Below are 13,193 nucleotides of genomic sequence, written 5' to 3'. Positions count from 1 at the left end.
CCAAAATTCATACATGTTGATGTATGATCAGCGAGACAGCTGGAGTCAGCAATGTTGTAGCATCACTGTAAAAGTGCATTAATGATGCTCACTGGTTATGAGCTGATGGTTGTTGTTCTTTATGTATCTCCACACTGTCTGTGAGATGAAGCTTGTGGACGCAGGAGCAGCGCTGCATTTGGAGTCAGACCACAGGACAGTAGCGTCTGGGTGTCATCACTGTAGCACCGTTGTGGAAATGCACTAATGATGTCATATAGTGCAGCACCCGGTCCTCTGTCAAAAGAGATTGGCTCAAATTATTGTCTGTAAACTTACTGGAAAAGGATGACAACCTGTATAATATTTCTGCTTATAAATATAGACACCATACATCAAATTTGGGCAAAACAGTGTTAAAGGAATAGTTCACCCAAAAATGAATATTTGCTGAAAATGTTTTCATCCTCAGGCCTTCCGAGATGTAGATTAGTTTGTTTCTTCATTGGAACAGATTTGGAGAAATTAAGCATTACATCACTTGCTCACCAATGGATCCTCTGCAGTGAATGGGTGCCGTCAGAATGACAGTTAAACAGCTGATAAAAACATCACAATAATCCACAAGTAGTCCACACGACTCCAGTCCATCAATTAATATCTTCTGAAGTGAAAAACTGTTTACAAGCAAAAACAGTTCTAAACAAATGTCTGGATTTTGATGTGAGATGACAACAGGGGATGGATTACAGGAGGAAGCATTACTTTGGATTATGGACTCATATTTTGACCAGAATTGACGGTTTAAAGTTAAAACGTCTTAATAATGGATTTGTTTCTTAAAAACATGCAATTTTTCACTTCACAAGACGTTAATCGATGGACTGCAGTTGTTTGGATTACTTGTGGATTATTGTGATGTTTTTATCAGCTGGTTGGACTCTCTTTCTGACGGCACCCATTCACTGCAGAGGATCCATTGGTGGGCAAGTGATGTAATGCTACAAATCTGATTAAATCTGTCCACATCTGTTCCGATGAAAAAGCAAACTCTAAATCTTGGAAGGCCAAAGGATTAGTAAATTTGTAGAATTTTTTTTTGTTTAATTATTTTATAACTTTTATTTATGCATTCCAGTATTTATTTAATTAATTAAAAGTATATTTATAACCTGCATTTCTCTTGGTTCGTGAGTTCATTATATTAGATGTATTTTGGGAATACATGTAATGCTGTCTTTAATTTTTTGGAGGCCTTTTTTTAAGTTGCCTACATATGGAGCATGTCTGCTATCTTAAAATGCTCCCTAGAGTGGCAGATCTCTTAATTTTGAAACCGTGTTGGAGTATCAATTTTGAAAGCTGGTAGTCGTATCTCAAACCTTTTCAGGTCCAAGTAGTGACGGAGATCTCCGATGGTCTCAGTGAAGTACATTCTCATGATAAATGTCTCCATGCCATCCTCAGACTTCAGTCGTAGTGTGGTGACGTCTTGTGCTGATAGTGAAGAGTCCGTCTCACTGAATCACACCACATGCGTGGGAAAAGTTAATTATTCAAGTCAGGAACTCTAATCAACTTTCATGCTGTCTATCAAAGCTCTTGTGTTTGGTCCATACTGATTTAAGATAATTAGGTTTTTGATACCATTCTCTCAAGGCCTGCAGGGTAGATGTTTCCACAGTAGTCACCGAGTGACTTTTGGCACCATCAGGAAAGCCCTGAACAAAACGGAAATTCAGTTCAGTGGGAAATGTGACTGAACGACCCTAAACTGGACGGACTGAAACATGACTACACTGACCAGTAGATGAGCCTTGATTGAGTCACGTATACTAATCACTTTGCCTTCCTTCACCACAGTCTCTGGGAGCTTCCGCAAGAACTGTTCCATGGACAGCTTTTTGCCTAAATGCCACACAGAATGTCAATTTAAAATCAATTTTTTGATGTAATGGAGTAACTGATTCATACCAAAATCATGTTCAAACCTGGTATCTGACTCTGTTTCGGCGCTGTGGAGCTGGTCTGCTCAGAACTGTCCACCGAATGCCTTCCTGCTCCATCTATAGTTTGCCCTCTTCCAGGAAACGCAGTCCCTGGTCGCCTAACTATGAACTCATCGTCCCGTTTGTCACTAACCTATTTTTGTGGTTCAAGATCATACATAACAGTTAAAGAATGATAACTATAACTATATATAGCATCCTTCCTTAATTTAAGTCGATGGGATTTTTCACACGCCACATAAAATCCCTAAGTATTTTAACAATAATTTGATTATTAATAATTTGAGGTATAATGCAAGTGACATGGCAAAGTTGAACACTTGCACTACACTGTTCAAAAGTTTAGGGTCAGTACAATTTTTTTTTTTTTTTAATGAAATTAATACTTTTCAGCAAAGATGCTTAACCGCTAGAGCGCCAAAAGTTACATAGTGCTGCTTTAAATTGATTGAAAGTGGCAGTAAAGACATTTATAATGTACAAAAGATTTCTACTTCAAACAAATGCTGTTCTTTTGAACTTTCTATTCATCAAAAAATCCTGAAAAAAAATTATCACAGTTTCCACAAAAATTGTTTTCAGTATTAATAATAATACATGTTTCTTGACAAAATCAGCATATTAGAATGATTTCCGAAGGATCAAGTGACACCAAAGACTGGACTAATGGCTGCTGAAAATTCAGCTTTGCCATCACAAGAATAAACTACATTTTAAAATGTATTAAGAATAGAAAACATTTTTTTATGGTTATTATATATATTCATATTATGTTTTTTACTGTATTTTTAGATCAAATAAACGCAGCCTTTATGAGCATAAGAAACTTTCAAAAACATTTCAGAATATTATCAACCCAAACTTTTGAACTGTTGTGTAGGGTTAGGGATTTGATAAATCCATAACCCTAAATATGAGCAACAGTATTCGTAGTGAAGATATTAATGATGAAAAGTGCATTCATTCACAGTCCACACCTGGAAGGGCACACCATTAGGAAACCTTTCCTGAAGCTCAGAAGGAAAAAACCCATCCATCAAGTCCTGCATGAATTCCTACAACAGGAAGGTAAATCTTACAAGCAATGATAAATCTGACGATTCATCTAAAGTAAATGGAAGCTGGCTGTGGAAAATGTATGGTATTTATGTATTCAAACTAAGTGATTTAAGTCCAAAGCAGGAAAACAACAACCTGTGTGCGTGGGTCTTGATAGGAGCGGAATGGACCACTGAACATGACAATGCCGTTTTTGTAGAGCCAAAGAGGTATGGAAGACTGCTGGGTAAGTTTGGCCCCACCAGGGACAGCGGTCACATGGGACTCCCCTTCCCCTGCTGCGATGTTCAGTTCCTGGATGTTCTGCAGGACCAGGTCATAGTTCATTCTGAAACTCTTGCGTGCATTAGTTGCTCCAGGAAGATGGCTGCTGGCCTGCTTATCATGTTCTTCATAACTTCCAACCCAGACCATCCCATAATCATTCAGAAACTTCTGTGTGGGTGGGAAAATGCCATTCTGGTGAGTTTCCAATAACTATTTTGTTGTAATTATACAGGAATGACCCCTGGTTTGTTTTCTGCATACCATTACAAACATCTAAGTATGTAACCGGTTGAAAGAAAACAATCACACAAAGCTGCTCACCTCCATTTCCCACACTTGGTTTTGAAGCTTGAGGCACAATTTAACCAGTTCTTCATCTTGGTTCTCATTACTTGTAGATTTCTCTAAAGTAAACACATTTGTTTAGTCGAGCTTTTATATGACTACTTAACTGGTTGAAAAAGCATTAGCAAAAACTAGTACTTTAGTGTAAATCTGTCTGTCTGGGTCATATTTCACCCCCAAATAATCCATTCACACCTGTAATAATGTCCAGATGTTTTGGGTTTGTTTATGATTTTTGTTACTTTACTTGATGAGCCTCATTAAATTATTATAACTGTAACATTGATGAGAATCGTACATGGCTTTTTAAAAATTCAAATTAGCATAGATTACAACAATAAATACTTTATATTAATAATTATAGAATTTTATTGTATTTATTAAAATCAGCTTAGATAAATGCTTAGTTAATGAAAATGAAATTAAATGATTAAAATCAGAATAGATTACAATAATAAATACTTGAAATGTGTATTATATTAGATAAATGCATAAATACTGAAAATTCAACACTCAAAATAAGCATAGATTACAACAATAAATACTTTGAATGATATTAATAACTTATATTTTATTTTAGTATTTATTAAAATCAGCATAGATACAGTAAATGCTTAGATACATACTGAAAAAATGCAACAGTACTTAGTTATATTGTTATATAACACTAAATACTTCAAATGTATATTATATTACATTATAAATTGTCGTTTTAAATAATATATAAATATATTTTTCTCATTACAATTATGGGAATTTAAAAGGGATTTAAACCTAATAATAACAAAGTGTTTTTATACAGTCGATGGTTTTAAGTGTTTTAGTGTCTTATTGTAGTCTCTAGAATGCTAACTCAGTCTTTCTGCAATTTTAACTCCTGTTTGTTTAAGAAATAATAATTACCTTTTGCCTCTTGCAAAAGATTCAGTTTCTCTTCCAGAACTGCTATTCTTCTTGCCTTGAGCAGGAAATGGAAGGAAATTAATACCACAAGAAGACGCCTGAAAAAATGATATCAGCCGTGCATCCGGAGACATCTGACGTAACACCGATGATTGTAAACATACAAACATGGATACTTAAGCTGTACAGCAAAACAGATTCAGGACAGTGAGACAACAAGAATAAAGGAAGTGTCTTACCTTATGCTCAATATCCACAGCCTGAGTTTTCACCTTTCTCTCAAGCTGAACGATCTTCTGCATCATACTTGACATAAGTTCAAAATCACTCGGCGGAGCTGTGACATGTTTACAGAAGATTTGTGAGACATCATATTTAAAGTTTCGATAAAAACACATTTAGTTTAACTGGTCAATTCAGTCATGGTACCTTTTTTCGCCGCCGCCTTGTGCATGACCTTTGATCTTACAGTGGAAAGATTGTTTGTGATGTGTGCCACTGGCTGGTTTTGTGGAAAAATATCTCTGAATAATTTAGCTTCATAGTCTGAAAAAAAATCCAAATTGATACATTTAAGTGATTTATAAGATCCACTGATGTATTGTTTTCTCTGTGCATTTTCGATTTTGTAATTTTATCTCCCATATGCTTTTACATTCCATCACTGGCATGGATGGAAACCTGCCATTTATGTTATCTGTAGTGGAAGGCATTAGAAAAGCAGTTCAAACTCTTCCCGACTCTTGACATTTTATTCGCTTGTTAGGACAGATGGTAAAACTGTAAAATGTCTGCAAGTCTTACCATTGTCTGACCTTTCTTTGTAAGGCTTTCTTTCCCTAGATCACAAAAACAGATACGACATCTGATTATTTCAAAGATGGTCTAGAGACTAGGTCATTCTTGTAATGCAGTACCTTTGAATTCTATAACTTTGGGGGGAAAAAAGCAATGATTGCATTGACATTTAAAGGTACACTGTGCAGAAATTTTCAGTCACTTTTTGTAAACGCAACATTCTTGTCCCGTCCTCGCGGGTGGAACGCCATCTAAAGCACACCGCCCTGCCTGACATGACATCAGTTTGCCAGAACACACACAGTCCAACTGACTCAACAGACTACCTGCATGAAGATGAGTGACGGCGTTGAGGTATTTTACAAATATTTTTCAAATATTGTGTTTATCATGCATAAATGGCATGTGTACTGTACACATGTTTCTGTGTTACGCTAATAGTTAGATGGCTGGCTGTAATTTGTGAGTGAGTTTAGCTATCTTCAATCTAGCTCACTAGTAAACACGAATTACGTGTCATCATAAAAATGTAACCACAATGGCTAGTCATCTGTCGAGTTACAGATGACAGGTAATGGCAGACAATAAAGTCCAGCCCTCACCTGCGCCATGCATCGTTATGGGCTGAGGGCGACACAACCACTGGCCAAAGTTTGCAGCCCAGAAACATCCGATGCATAAACAAAATAAGAAAATACAGGGTAGTGTCTCTGTAACCGCAAATACCAAATGCTTCTAATGGCTCACAGAGCAGGGTAGATTATACAACAATTATTGTAATTTTAGGTTATTGTAATTTTAACATTTTAGGTAAAGTGTGCTCATTACCTCGAGTTGTTTCAAACCTGTATGAATTTCTTCTGCTGAGCACAAAAGAAAATATTTTGAAGAATGTTGACAACCAAACAGGTCTATGGGGACCAACAGCTGCTTGGTTACATGCATTCTTCAAAACATCTTCTTTTATGTTCAACAGAAGAAGGAAATTAATTCAGGTTTGAAACAACTTCAGGGTGAATAAATGAAGACAGAATGTACATTTTTGGGTGTATTTTGATCAAAAGCGACAGCAGACTTTCACAGATCTGCTCTGGTCAAGCTCAGATACTTTGACTGTGATTATTTACACAATTTCAAGAACAGGATGGAACATAACATGAATGTCCAGTTAAAGGTTCATTTAAATTGGTAATCATCTTTTGATAAAATCTTGATAATATGCAGATTTCTGTGATTTTATGGGAAGGGTGGGATGTTTTAAATTCATTGCTAATACATGTTTTCATCACCAAACATTACATCACTTTTTAGATGATTGTTATATTTTACCAAAATCCAATATATGATTGTATTTGTATTTGTCACTCCTAGTATTTGTATTATAATTTTTATATTAGATATTATCAGCATCTGGACCACAACACACTTGAAAAATAGGAGACAATATTAGTTCTGAATTAAGTTATGAATGTGGTACTGGATATGGTATTCTGAAAAAAGGAACAAACATGAGGTTAGAGTGTCATTTCTAGCACAGTTGGATTTCATATAAAATAATTTCATGGTTTCAAGTGTCAGTGTCACAGTTTTTCAAAAAAGATGCACATGGTTATACTTTAGTATTTTTCGGTATTTAACATTCACTGCTGCATTTTGTTGGAACTTAACTTACCCATCACTCTGTATGTCTGGTAGGGGAACTCGTTTGTTCTTCCTCAGCGTGGACAGCGGTGAGCTCATGTTTCCAATAGCAGAACGTTATTTAGAATGCAGAAAAGTAGCTGCACGCACTTCAAAACACAAGGATATAACTCTTCCTTTCCTATCCCAAGCACACGATATTCAGAAAAGCAATATTTTGACCTGATTGCTGAGCTATTTATTTTTTAAATGTTCATTAAAGGCCTACAGCATATTGGATTTCTGTGTTTATCTAAGTTTGTTCTCAGTCCTGGGATGTTTGTTTGAACAGTTGTCATTGGTAACGAGAAAGCTCCACTTATTCAGAGCTGTGACTCCGCTAGGTGGCGCTGCGGATCTGTCAGAGGGATTCTGGCTGTGATGTAGGTGAGATCAGGACGTGTAACACCCATAGACTGTATAAAAACAGGTAACACCATCAGTTTAGACCGTTTTTATACAGTCTATGGTTTAGATTCCCCACTGTAGTCCTTGATTTTGTCCTAAGGAAGGAAGAAAGATAATCTGAGCTATTGTGTAGTTGTTTATATGTATGTTTTTTTATTATTATTATTATTACTTTATTTTATTGATTTTTTTTCATTATCTCTTCTCGTAAATGCTGTCTTACAGATTAAGATTGATCTTCTTTCTTGTGTATGTGGACTTAATTGTTAAAATGCATTGTAATGTTCAATCATTTCTTCAATAATAATAAAAAAAATCCGTTTAGACCAATTCAATTTAAAACAGATAAATATGGAAATGATGATGCTATATCTAAGTTTGAAACGCGTAGTGCGGGAATGCACTAAGTAACTTACAAACTAAATAAATGCAGTGCAAAATAGTGCATTGTTAACCAAATCTACATTAAAAAATCTTTTAACAAAAAAAAACAACTATATTTTAATTTGTAGCAATTTTAATAAACCGTAGTGCGGGAATGCACTAAGTAACTTACAAACTAAATAAATGCAGTGCAAAATAGTGCATTGTTAACCAAATCTACATTAAAAAATCTTTTAACAAAAAAAAACAACAACTATATTTTAATTTGTAGCAATTTTAATAAATAACTAATGGTATGCCACACTGTCGCAGTGGGGACACAACTTTCGCAAAATTTGTCGGTTTTCCTGTAATTGTACTTTTTTGCCCGAACGCTATGAGTGATGAGGTGGCCTACATTTTTAGTTTTCATTGTATTTGTCTTATTTACGCTGTTTCAACGTATTTTTCTGATCCCTAAAACGATGTCAAAATTAATACCTAAAGAAAATTGTATTATATTCAAAATTTAGAGACACAGAATCTGGTATACTTTGTTATATTTGGCAGTGGCTATTTACACCTAGTACAAATAATTACTCCGTATATGATTATAACTGATTTCTAAGAACGATGCATCAATTATAGTGCATCAACGCCTTGCCTTTCAGTAAAGTAAACTGACTTGTGTTGTGATCTACGTCGCCCCGCCCCCTTTTGCGTGCCCTGCGCGATGACGCCATCAGCGGCCGTCAGAGTCAGATAGACCTGACGAAAGCTCACGGAAGATGCAAAAGAAAAAGGACCCGCTGGTAAGTTTCAAGAAAAGCCCGTTTTCCTTACTCCGAGACCCATTGCCGGCTTTATAGCGCACAGAAATCCTCACTGCGAGGTTCAGACAAAGCCCCGTTTGTTTAGACGTTGTTCCACACTGCGCTCGGTGTGAATGTATGCCATGAAACACTGATAAAACATAATTAGAGACTCGCTGGCGTGATTTAAACATTAGCAGAAAGCGTGTTGTCGCCGCTAGCGCTCGGCGAGCGACAGTCATTCAAATAAAACAACGGACGTGAAAAGCGACGGGAGAAGCTTTAAGGTTAGACGTCATGTGTTGTGCTGTCAGTGTCCTCACCAAAATAACCGTTTAACCGTGTGGGGAGTGACATGAATTAGTGTTGTAGATTAATTCGGTAGGTTTTCCTCAAACACATTTGCGGCTGTAGAAGCTTGAAACTTGAGTTGAGAGTGAAAATAAGTGATAAAATCCAGCCGCTGTAGTGTGTATATGGATTGAATTGTTTTATTTTGGTCGTATATAACACGTGCATCTTGGAGTAGAGCATTGAAAAATATAGATTTCAGCATGCCATCCTGTTTAATCTGACGTACAGTCGCGTACACGTTATAGTCCCATCCTTTCAAACATTTTTTCAGCTGTTATCTACATCTACATCTGTTATCTGCGGCTAAACAAACAGAACAGGGCAGCAACTGTTGTATTCTTTCAAGAAATAGGCCTCAGAGTAACCATATAAGCTTCACATGAGTAGTAAACTGCACCCCAGCCAACCTGCTGTCGTTCTCTGGCTGATGCCTTGTTTAAAGTTCACTGCCACTGTGTGGTGTGCTTGACTAGAGGTTTTTATACAAGCACCAGTGTGCCAGTGACAACAAACCTGGAGTAACTGGGGTGACAGAGTCCAGTTCATTGTGCTCTGGAAGAGGGAATGCATATGTAGGCTGTGTCCTAAAACCCAGTGAGATGCCTACCTAGACAGCATGTTTGGGAATTGTAGGCAAGTTCATGATTTTGGATCAGATAAAATGACAGGACGTCAGAGAGGTTTATCTCTCCCCAGTGTCCTAATTTGCAAGCATGCTTGTTACAAGTGTGTACAATAGTGTAAACACATCACATTAGACTGTTAGCACCTTTCTGTCCTTTGGCTTAGCAAGTATCCAGTGGAGTGTCATGTGACAAAGTCAAAGCGAGTCACTAATAATAATGGTCAACAGTTTCCCGGAAGTAAAAAAATCCCTTTCTTTATCTCCATAGAGAGCTTGAATTGTAACAATAAGATAGACTAAACGGCCATACTACTCTGAGATTGAATTGTGCTTCTCTAAGCCTCAATTTCAATGTGATTTTGACTTAATTTTCAAGTCTGTGAATATGCAATGATATTTTAGATTTTTGTTCTCAAATTCCATCAGTACTTATTAAAATATGTATTTATATTTTAATTAATTTCATAGTTAATAATTAAGAAAAGGGTTGTATAAATAAGCACAAACTCTGAAAAACACTGTTTCTCTGTTCACTTAGAGCCAATTATTTTAGCCTTCATGTTGTGTTCCAGTCATTTTGACCCAGTGTGGGTTTTCTTTTTCCCAGAAATGCTAATGTTATCACATTGGAATAAATCTACTAACTTTGCTCAAAAATGAATGCCTACAAAAATAGCTTTTAAGTTTCTTGTTATGCTATATTATTACCAAATATTGCATTCATCTTTTTTTATCAACTTTTTTCAATTAGCACAGGTTTCGTATTTGTTTTTGGAACTGATCATATGTCTCATTGATCTGAGTTTATGCACCTCAGTTTTTGAGTGATTATTGCCAAAATTATCCACAAATAATGTTTTTTTAATTTTTTAATTTAAAAATGAATGAAAAGCCTAGTCAATCAGTTCCAAAAAGAAATACAAAACCTGTGCTAATTTAAAGAAAACAAGTTGACAAAAAAACCCAATTCAAGATGTGGTGATATAACAAGAGATTTACAATAAGTGGTTCGCTTGAAGTTGTCTCACAAGTTATGTCTGTTTGCACAGTTTTAGACATAAACCAGATGCATTTATAACCAGATGGTTAAGTGTGACAAATCATATTAAAGGTTGTGTTGACGTGTTTATCACATTGTTTAGCTTTACATCAGGTTTGTAATTTTGTGAATCATCTTAGAGCAGGTTGGTTTGGTTTTTGAAGTCTTCATAGAGACAATGAATAGGAAAAGTGCTTCCTTAACTGAGGGTTCTAAAATGCAGTCACTGTTGTGCTCTACAGGCCAAAGAAATACCCAATAGTGCTGTGCAATGCTGATCATTACAGAACAAGATGTTTGCGTGTGATTGAGGAGGTGAGGGAGAGTTTTGTGGTTGTCTGACTGTTCACCTCTTGGATGATGAGTAGGGTATTTTTGCTCTTTACGTGTGTGTGTGTGTGTGAAGAAAACCGCTTCATTCTGCTGGATTTCCCTCTTTCTTGCTGCCCTGTCCTCTGTTTCTCTCCATTTTCACAGCACTTGTGGACTGACACCTCTCTGCTATCTAACAGTTCCAGAAAGCCTCCGCCTGCAGGCACTGTCAGGACAGCCAGAAGGAAGATTATAAACCGCTCTCTGTCCCAGCAGCCCCTGCTCCATCTATATATGTATATATAACTTTGCAGTTCATTTAACTTCCTGTGAAGCTCCCATTAGTTTTGGGTGGCAGATTGAGAAGTAGCTGGAGGTGTGTGGTCACTGATACAGAGTGTTTCCCTGATGTTTGTTTCACATCCTAACCCAGTCTTTTTTTAGAAATGCAGAATTTTAAGGAAATCTGTCAATACATTCAAAACCAAAGCAATAGTGAAATTAGGGAGTAAGGCGACTGATAGCATGTGTTTCAGTTTAAGATTGTGATGCAATCCTGAAAGTTTTAGTTTGGTATTTTCACAAGTGGAATCAATTTTTTGATTTCCCACCACTGAGCAGCCAGTGCTTGGATGTTTGGTCCCTTGTTTACCTTGGTTTTGGAGAAAAAAGATTTTCTTTCTCTGTGGGAAGCTCTGTTCTTGTTTCAACAACACTCTTCTCAGAACAGACTTTCAGAGTCGACAATACCGCTTTTTGTTTTTGTTGAACTGTATGATCTCTAAGCCTGGATGTATTCCATTGTAAATGATAATCTTTCATTTGTTCTGAATTCAGCTCTCAATTTGTAAACATTAAATGAACGTATTATTCCTTTTAATATGGTCACTAACACCCCAAACAGACCCCTTTCTCTGGATATATCTGTTTTATTCTCGTTTGTTGGCAATATCACCATTGTGCATACTTATTAGTAGGGCTTTGTCAATACTAGCATTTTTCCCCTCAAAATATTGCATCAATGCTTAAAACGATAACTCACGCAAAAATGAAAATTGTAAATTTCATTCCAAACCTGTATGATTTTTTTCTTTTTGTCTTTTTTTTTAAGCAATTGTGCAAAAAATAGTTATATCAGTGGTTTGAGTTGAGTCATTCAAATTGTTCAAAAGAACAAACCATTTGAGTAAAGAAGATTCTCAGGAATGATTGAAGTTGTTTTATTCTGTTGAAACCCTTGAAAAGTTTTTTTTTAAATGAAGTTATTCAAAATGTATTATTAGAATTTTAATAATTTAAGCTTGTTTTTTACCATGAAAATAGCCAAAAAAGCTGGCATGGCGTTAAAAAAAATAAAGAAACAAACAGTCTGCATTTGGGCTTTCATACTCATGAGTTGTGACATAAAGAATAGTGCAGAACATGTCTATGGCGCAGTCTTTAGGCATTCACAATGTTGGTTAATTTGTTTAAAATGTCTTATTTATTGATAGCATTGCAAATATTGTAAATAGTCAGTGTAATACCTAGGCCTGGGCGATAAAACGGTATCAATATTTATCGACGGTACACCTTCAATAACTATATAAAAAATGTTAGATGTAGTGCACGATATAGGCATGTGCTATGAGTGACGCAGACAGCACACACAAACACGAACACATGCTGAATTGAGTGCTGTGCCTGCCTGTGATGAGGAGATCGTGAATAAAAAATGAATATTAGTCGAATTTAAAAAACATTTGCATTTGAATGCTAGGAGTGCGTCAGGGAGCGTCATCAGTGGCGCGCGAGATGCAGTGATGATGTAAGTGACATTGTTGCATTTTAATGTTTTGTTAATCTTGCCCACGAGATGCGCCGCTGTTGTGTTATGCATTCAAAATATTAGAGAAATATAGAAGCTCAATGCGGAGAAGATCTTGATTAGGTGAAAACCGAAACCAAGCCATTCACACAGATGCATATTCAGCGCATTTTTAGACGGACAAATATGACTGCTGCACTCGCGTCTCACACAAGAGATGTAGCCATGCAAAGTTAAAACAGTTTAAACTGAGAAAACACGTCGTGAATTTGTGGTGGTTTATTCCTTTTCACTGCGTCTCATATGTTTTTAAATGCAATCTGTGTGAATGGCGCTTCGGCTCTTTGGATTAAGCAATGCATAAATACATGATGCTGTTTTGTTTATGCAATTTACGAAATTATATTTGATTTATATGAGTTAATTTAGACGT

The 13,193-nt window shown here is 36.2% G+C and overlaps 2 protein-coding genes across 2 annotated transcripts in view; one reads left to right on the top strand and one right to left on the bottom strand.

Moving 5' to 3' along the window:
• Positions 1-45: 45 nt before the first annotated feature.
• LOC107713843 (UBX domain-containing protein 11-like) lies at positions 46-7,100 on the bottom strand. The gene is made up of 13 exons (XM_016519486.1): positions 7,033-7,100; positions 5,367-5,401; positions 4,992-5,108; positions 4,802-4,899; positions 4,563-4,617; positions 3,636-3,718; positions 3,183-3,482; positions 2,966-3,043; positions 1,971-2,121; positions 1,784-1,887; positions 1,627-1,700; positions 1,362-1,499; positions 46-276 (listed from the first exon to the last, which is right to left on the bottom strand). Exons 1-13 carry the CDS (start codon positions 7,098-7,100, stop codon positions 120-122), a joined length of 1,458 nt encoding a protein of 485 aa, XP_016374972.1. The 3' UTR covers positions 46-119.
• A 1,456-nt stretch (positions 7,101-8,556) lies between these two features.
• The window catches only part of LOC107713840 (calcium-transporting ATPase type 2C member 1), a 42,067-nt gene continuing 37,430 nt past the window's right edge, over positions 8,557-13,193 (top strand). Inside the window, exon 1 of the mRNA XM_016519473.1 lies at positions 8,557-8,623. Within this exon, the coding sequence (XP_016374959.1) occupies positions 8,600-8,623 (24 nt within the window). The 5' untranslated portion in view covers positions 8,557-8,599. The remainder of the gene's footprint in view (positions 8,624-13,193) is intronic.

Source organism: Sinocyclocheilus rhinocerous, unplaced genomic scaffold (genome assembly GCF_001515625.1).
Source record: "Sinocyclocheilus rhinocerous isolate Xijiao unplaced genomic scaffold, SAMN03320098_v1.1 scaffold779, whole genome shotgun sequence".
Taxonomy (NCBI): Eukaryota; Metazoa; Chordata; class Actinopteri; order Cypriniformes; family Cyprinidae; genus Sinocyclocheilus; species Sinocyclocheilus rhinocerous.
The sequence above is the reverse complement of the archived record's forward strand: the minus strand, read 5'-3'. Positions and strand labels throughout refer to the sequence as shown.

Coding starts and splice junctions, on each gene's coding strand:
- LOC107713843 (XM_016519486.1), bottom strand. CDS start 7,100: ATGAGCTCACCGCTGTCCACGCTGAGGAAGAACAAACGAGTTCCCCTA. Junction 3,719..4,562: donor TCTTTTGCAAGAGGCAAAAG/GTAATTATTATT, acceptor TGTTTACTTTAG/AGAAATCTACAAGTAATGAG. Junction 1,701..1,783: donor CAATCAAGGCTCATCTACTG/GTCAGTGTAGTC, acceptor CGTTTTGTTCAG/GGCTTTCCTGATGGTGCCAA.